Here is a 7685-nt window from a genome sequence, read left to right as displayed (position 1 = left end):
ATTTGTGACAAAGTCCACGCAGATTTCCTCATTTCACCAATGAAGTAACTTAAGTTCAAAGAAATAAAGTGGTCTGTGCCCAAATTCATGCATTGGTATAATTAGTCATAGAACCTAGGTCCCAACTGTTTGTTTTCATATGAACCTTTCCCACAAACTTCCCACAAACTTAAAAAAAAATAAATCATGCAGTATCATGATTCTTTATGGGTTTTGGCAAAAGGCATCAATTGGACAAATATAGAACAGAAATTCATACTTTGAGTCAAAGCACTGAGAACAAATTGACTTGCAAAATTTGATACACTGAGTCAAGAGCAAAACCATGAAGGGATAACTGCTGTCTGTTTCTCTTTAAAAATTTTAACAGTTGCTTTGATAACTGTTGTGGTTCTTTATTTTTTAATAGATTTTTTTAAAAAAAAATTATTTATTTATTTTTAGAGAGGGGGAAGGGAGGGAGAAAGAGAGGAAGAGAACATCAATGTGTGGCTGCCTCTTGTGTGCCTCCTACTGGGGACTTGGCCTGCAACCCACACACGTGCCCTGATGGGGAGCAAAACCAATAACCCTTTGGTTCTCAGGCTGGCACTCAATCCATGGAGCCACACCAGCCAGGGCATGTTCTGTGGTTCTTTTAAGTATATGGTTATTTGATGTTCCTATAGAAATAAGTATGCTTCTATTATGAAATGTCAGCTTTTTATGCTCACAAATCACTAAGAAAAAAGTAAAAAAAAAGCCCCAAAATTATTTGAACTAATTGCCTGGGCCTCTTGCAGGGAGTTTTTATCTTCCACTATGTAAGTATAGGTGTATCACTGTATACATCTTTAGTTTTTTTCCCTACATCATTCTAAATTACTTTGAGGAGCACGTGTTCCACTACTGAACACTGTTAAGCTTTGTGTTTGCTTCTATGCCATTAAACAAAAACTTTGTAGATTTATACTTGCATTTTCAACAAATCTGAGTTTGAAAGGATCTAGAGTAATGTCTTTTCCAAGGACTTATATTTATGTTACTTTAGAATTGGAAAATATTTGGCAACTAATAATAATTTTAAAACAATTTGAATTGATTGAGTGCATTCATTTTTATTAATACCAAGGCTGAACATAATTATCTGAAAGACTGACCTATGGAAATCATCATGAGACTAATTAGGAAAAATATTATCAGATTTTCATTTTCTGAAACACTGGGATCCTGTCCATTAATCATAATTTCATAATATTAGTTTTATCATCAATCTTATCCATGAACTTTTCCAACATTGACTTGATGCATCATGTCATTTCAGGGACTGTTATTGCATTTTTACTGCACTGGACCATGGAGAGTGGAAATAATGTCACCGTGTTTATTCTCTTAGGACTATCTCAAAACCGGAACATTGAAATCCTCTGCTTTGTGTTGTTTTTATTTTGCTATATTGTTATTTGGATGGGAAATTTGCTCATAATGATTTCTATCACATGCAGTCCGCTCATTGACAAACCCATGTATTTCTTTCTTAATTACCTCTCCCTCTCTGACCTTTGCTTTACATCAACAGTGACACCCAAACTAATGACCGATTTACTGGCAGAAAAGAAGACCATCTCCTATAATAACTGCATGACACAGCTTTTTATCCTTCACTTCCTTGGAGGCACTGAAATCTTTATCCTTACAGGGATGGCCTATGACCGCTGTGTGGCCATCTGCAAGCCTCTGCACTACACCATCATCATGAGCAGGCGAAAGTGTCACATGATCATTGTAGCCTGTTGCACTGGAGGATGTGTACACTCTGCCAGTCAGTTTCTCCTCACCATCTTTCTCCCATTCTGTGGCCCCAATGAGATAGATCACTACTTCTGCGATGTGTATCCTTTGCTGAAACTGGCTTGCACCGACACCTACAGAATTGGTCTCTTGGTAATTGTCAATTCGGGTCTGATTGCTTTGGTGACGTTCGTGATTTTGATGGTGTCTTATTTTCTGATACTATATACCATCAGGGCTTCCCCTGCAGAGAGCCGTGCCAAAGCTCTTTCCACTTGCAGTTCTCACATCACAGTTGTGGTCCTGTTTTTTGTGCCTGTCCTCTTCGTTTACATCAGACAACCCACAACTTATCCAGAAGATAAAGTGTTTGCTCTTTTCTACACCATCATTGCGCCCATGTTCAACCCTCTAATCTACACACTCAGAAACATGGAGATGAAGAATGCTCTGAGAAAAGTGTGGTGCCGGAAAGCACTTTTGATCGGAAGGCAAATCATCTGAAAGGCATTTTCCCTCCTCACTACAGATCTGTTCAGGTGATATTTGTTCGGCTTAAGTTTATTAAACCAGGAACCGGCTGTAAAAAAATAACCACGACACTTCATTAACATTATAATTTACTATAACATACTTTCTTCTTTACTTATTGATCTGTTTCTTATTTGCATCTTCCCCTAATAATTTGAGTCATCGTTTCCTTGTTCAAGTTCTCTTATGCTCTCCTTTGACTTTTTTTCCTCCTTTAGAGTTCTGTAAGTGGCTAACTGGGGTCACCATTTTAATCTCTTTGCACTTTGGTCCCATGAATGAATAACCAGATGTACAGTAGCAATACTCATACTGACCATCCTAGACCCAGAGAGTCCATATGACCTTGTTATCCTCCCTTTGTATTCTCATAAAAAATGTGCATCAGAAAGCATTTATTTATTTATTTATTGTTAAATACATTTGTCTCCACCTTCTCACCACCACTTTCCCCTGTCCCCTTCCCCCACCTTCCTCCCTCAATCCTTCCCCACTTTGGCTTCATTCATGGGTCCTTCATACATGTTCCTTAACTTGACCCTTCCCTTCCCTTCCCTTTCCCTGACCCCTGCCTCCTTCTCTCTTGACTCTGTTGGTTTCTTTTTTTCTTTCAATGTTGCTGGTTATATTTTCCTTGCTTGTTTGTTTTGTTGGTTAGGTTCCACTTACAGGTGAGATCATATGGTACTTGTCTTTCATTGTCTAGCTTATTTTGCTTAGCATAATGCTCTCTAGTTCTATCCATGTTGTTGCGAAGGGTAGTAGTTCTTTCTTTCTTTCTGCTGTGTAGTATTCCATTGTGTAAATGTACCATAGTTTTTTTGACCCACTCATTTATTTGCATCAGAAATTTAGAACCATTTTTTCTTCCTTCTCATTCCTCCTCTTCCCTCTTCTTTTTTTATAGCCGAGTAGTATTCCATTGTGCAAATGTACCCCAGCTGTTTTATCCATTCATATAATGTGGACACCTGGACTGTTTCCAAATCTTGGATATTGTAAATAATGCTGCAATTAATATAGGGGTGCATATATCATTATACTAAGTGAAATAAGCCAGTTGGAGAAAGACAGATACTTATGATTTCACTCATGTGTGGAATCTAATGAACAAAATGAACTAAAAAGCAAAATAGAGACAGACTCATAGATAGAGAGCAGGCTGACAGCTCTGGGGAGATCTGGAGTCGGGTGGAGAGATTGAGCAAATAATGGAAAAAAAGAGAACTCATGGACGTGGACCACAGTGTAGCATTGCTGGGGGGGATGGGTGGAGGCAGAAGAGGGTATAGGGAGCAATAAAAGATGATGGAAAAAACTCAAAAAACTTCTAGAAAAAATATTTTTATGTAAAAATATGGTTATATAAAAACTGGAAGAATTTTTCCAAAGTGATTTTAATAAAATCATTTTAAAAATCACAGAATTTTAATAATTATAGAAAAAATTTGCTATAAAATTTTCCTTTACATGGTAATGAAATGGTGGCCTTGATTTTAGATAAAGCAGCCACATAATTTATTGTCCCAACTAAGCCACGATGCCACTGCCACTCACCTTTTCCCTAGGGCATCCGTTCTCCTCAGACATTTAAAAGTAGCCAGACATCCTGCTCTTCTGGCACAACCCCATTTATGTCTGGTATTTCAGTAAAACTATAAGTAGATCCCCACTCTTTCACTCAAATATGGCTTAGTTTGGACATAGTGTCTAGTGAAAAATTATAGAGAAGTTCAAGTAGAGAGATATAATTGGAAATGTCTTTAAATAGTGCATATTTGTAGATATATTAAAAACTTAAGAGAATTGTTATTAGAGCAGTTGATAAGTGAATTTATGTAGTGAATATTTAGTGAAATTACTATGCAACCTACACCATGATACATCTCAGCTTGCAAAGGTAATTTTGAAGCAATGAATACATTATTAACAAATGTTTTCTTTTTTAAAATACTTTGGCTAAAGCCTTACATTTATCACCCAATAACTTTTTATTATACATTATTGAGTTATTATAAAGTTAAAGTAATAACAGAGGTGACAATTATAGTCAAGTGATTTCTCATTTTGCTGAAAATGAAAAATATGAAGTTGGTATGGTTGAACACCAAGTGTGCAGATGAACGCACGTCCCAGCTGAGGGGCCCTGGGAAGGTGGTTTGGCTTTCCTCCTCTTGCTCTTCCTCTATAAAAAGGAGGAAATAGAAACTATCTCATAAGGTCATATTGAGGGTAAATGGAAAAGGGTATTGTTCTTCAAATAGAAGCTGCTAAAGATAATTTTATTGTTGTGATTTTTTAATATCCATAAATTAATTTTGTGAAACAGTTGAACTAAAATTTTAACATAAACATTTTATTTTATACTTTAAATATTTTTATCATATAAACATGAGGTTTTTGTGACATGGCCATCATGTTTAAGTAACATTGTAATAAAATACGATTTTAATCAACACTTGGTATTTGTGAAAGCTTTTTTCTTAAAAAGCCCTATAAACTTTAGTTCTGAAACAATGATCTAATTATCTGCTTTATTTTACAAATGGATAAATGGAAACTCTCAGAATTAAAATTTGTCTCATCTTCAAACTACAACCTAGAGAAAAAGCTGAATAGTTAGATAAAAATAAATCTCAAATAAATTGATATTAGTTATCAAAATTTTATTTCAAGCTTTCCAGCAAGGGACAAGTCTTCATACAAATCAGATCAAAGCTTTTACTCTTGACAGTGATATATATAGAAGAAAAAGTAGAAGGAAGGGTCAGATGAGATTTTTAGACTAGATACAGTGGAGGAATGTCTGGTTAAAATTTTTAAGTGAAACATGTATTTGGGCGGGTGAATTCCATTCCCCAAAGATGTTCTTCATTGTATTAAATTCCATCAAAGGATTGCTCTTTCTTTTTTCTTCCCAGAAGAATCTTTAAAGATCATCAAATGTCTTTCCTTAAACACAAGGAATTTTTCCTTCTTAAGAAACTTCTTTGATGAAATCCTTGAAGATGCTTCACCAAGAGAAAAATTTTTTCCTGTATTCTGATTTTGTGCTAAATGTTTATGTAAATGTTACTTAGTTAAAATTTTTTCATCTGGATTTGGATTTTTAAACATGCAATTGAGCTTATATATATTTCAAATGCAATTCTATTCACTTATTCTCTCTCATTCTCCATATATATATATTCTAATGTATGTGATTAGAGAGGACATTTTATGGACAGATCCCATAGTCACTTCCTGTTCAGAGCAACATGTTGCACGGACTCTGGAAGTGGGCTTCACACTGTGATGTTCTGCTTCAATCTGTGTGTTCTCTCCACTTAGGTTACTATAGTAGCAGCTCTCAAACACAGAGAGACTCTCTGATTATTTGGTAAAGGAGTCTAGAGCTATAGGATGCAAGGCCAGGGAATTAGATTCTGAATGGTGTTTGCATATGTGATTGCTGCTATCTTTCTATGACTTTTACAATTGACATTATTCCCTTTTATACCTTGATGGCAAGTCATGAGGGCTGGCTCAGGTCATTTAAGTTAGCCTTTGGAGACAACTGTACTTGAACAACAAATAAAAAAAGCAAAAGTTAACCTTCGGTGCTTGCTGGATCACATTTCTTTCAAGGTCTTTCGGTGTGTTACAGTTTTTAGCCTGCCCTTAAATAAGTAGAAGTTTTACTACCTTGTAGACTGGGACTCAGTGAACTCTAATTTTTCTGAAAGGGTGCAAAGGCATTCTTTCACATATGAAGTGAAGTATTTATTCTCCAGTAATGGGCTTGTCATATCTAATTAAGTGAAATTTATCTTTCAATGAGGTAGCTCAGACTTAGTCAAGATAAAAGCTTGGTTTGTCCAATTATGTTCTGCCAGCAAGGACATTGACTAATATTTTAAACCTACACAAAGAACTATTTGCCATCCAAACTGAGTGGACTCATCATATTACTTACAGAATCAAGATAGGTTCAAGTATTAATGCATTATCTTCAAAATATGTTTTTATTGTTTACAAATGTACTGTTTTTAAAATAGAAAATTTAACATGAAGTCTCTTATTAGAGGATAGTTGTTGTTTTTTATAAAGCTTAACCCATTATAGACATATTCCTCCTAATTCTTGTAAGTATGGAATATTTGTAAGTTTCCCCTAATAATTCATAAATAGGTTTGGATTCACTGGAAAACACAACCCGAGGCAACAATTAGGCGCTGATAGTTTCTTCAGAAATGTAATTCCAGGGAGGCCTGTGTGAGGGAAAGGGCAGTGAGGCAGAGAAGGGACGAGGTCCAGTCCAGTGGGAGGCATGAAAGAGCCAGCCTCAGCCTCACACCCAACACTACCTGTTGATTGTGTCTCAAAGGCCAGGTAAGAAGATCCTGCACCTCGAACCCATCTGTGGAAGGATTAAAATGAAAGGGGAAGTACAACGTCTGCCTGGGTCTGTCTGTAGGAAATTAGCAGTAAAATAAAAATGACATGACCCTTACTTTCATGGAACTTAAAATTCAGTGAGGAATGAAAATGAGGGAAGCATATCAATGTAGAAATATGAAACTGGATGGCAGGCTGTTGTTTAAGGCTTAGCTTTTACACCTTCTGACTGATTTTCCCACTGGCTGGAGGTTGAATAAAGAAAAGGAGTGTCATAAGCAGATATTCATTTGCATCAAAAGATGAGTAGCCCTGAAATCATTGGCTTCCCTTCCCCACACCTTTCAGGGCACCAAAGTTTCCTGATTGTGTTTTTCATCCCCATGTTTCTAAGTGTGTAGATAAGAGGGTTGAGCATAGGGACAATAATTGTGCAGAATATAGACACTTTATCTCTGGTAAAGTTGCAGCTGGTCTCACGTAAACAAAGATGGTGGGTGCAAAGAAAAGAATCACACTTGTGACGTAAGAACTGCCAGTGGAAAGTGCTTTGTGGTGGCCTTCTGCAAAAGAAGTCGTCAAAACCCTGAAGATCCTCGGTCCCATCAGGCTGGAGTCGGCAATGACCAAGTAACCCGTTTTGTGTGTATCAGTGCAGGCCAGTTTCAGCAAAGGACACTTGGTGCAGAAATAGAGTTTTATTCCATTGGGGCCACAGAAAGGAAGAACAATTGTTAAGAAGAAACAGGCCCAGGGAATGCACAACCCCCCTGCACACGATGCTATGAGGAGGACTACACGTTTGTTGGCTCATGTTGATGTCATAGTGGGACGGGGTTGGGGGTGTGTGGTTTGTAGCTGGCCACTGATTGGTCGTAGGCCGTTTCAGTGAGAATGGAGACCTCTTGGCCCCAAAGGAATGTGTGGTGAAAAGCTGTGTCATGCACAGCTTGACTTTCCTCCCTGTTAGTAAGTCAATCATTCGTTTGCATGTCACTGTGAAGATG

General features: G+C 37.0%; 1 protein-coding gene across 1 annotated transcript; it reads left to right on the top strand.

Moving 5' to 3' along the window:
* The first annotated feature begins 1320 nt into the window (after positions 1-1320).
* LOC129081496 (olfactory receptor 4P4-like) lies at positions 1321-2274 on the top strand. The gene has a single exon (XM_054587161.1). The coding sequence runs from the start codon at positions 1336-1338 to the stop codon at positions 2272-2274; it is 939 nt and encodes a 312-aa protein (XP_054443136.1). The 5' UTR covers positions 1321-1335.
* The last annotated feature ends 5411 nt before the right edge of the window (positions 2275-7685 follow it).

Source organism: Pteronotus mesoamericanus, unplaced genomic scaffold, assembly GCF_021234165.1.
Source record: "Pteronotus mesoamericanus isolate MK-2021 breed Mesoamerican mustached bat unplaced genomic scaffold, CSHL_Meso_final scaffold_1066, whole genome shotgun sequence".
Taxonomy (NCBI): domain Eukaryota; kingdom Metazoa; phylum Chordata; class Mammalia; order Chiroptera; family Mormoopidae; genus Pteronotus; species Pteronotus mesoamericanus.
Note: the sequence above shows the minus strand (reverse complement) of the source record. Positions and strands in the feature narration are given on the sequence as shown.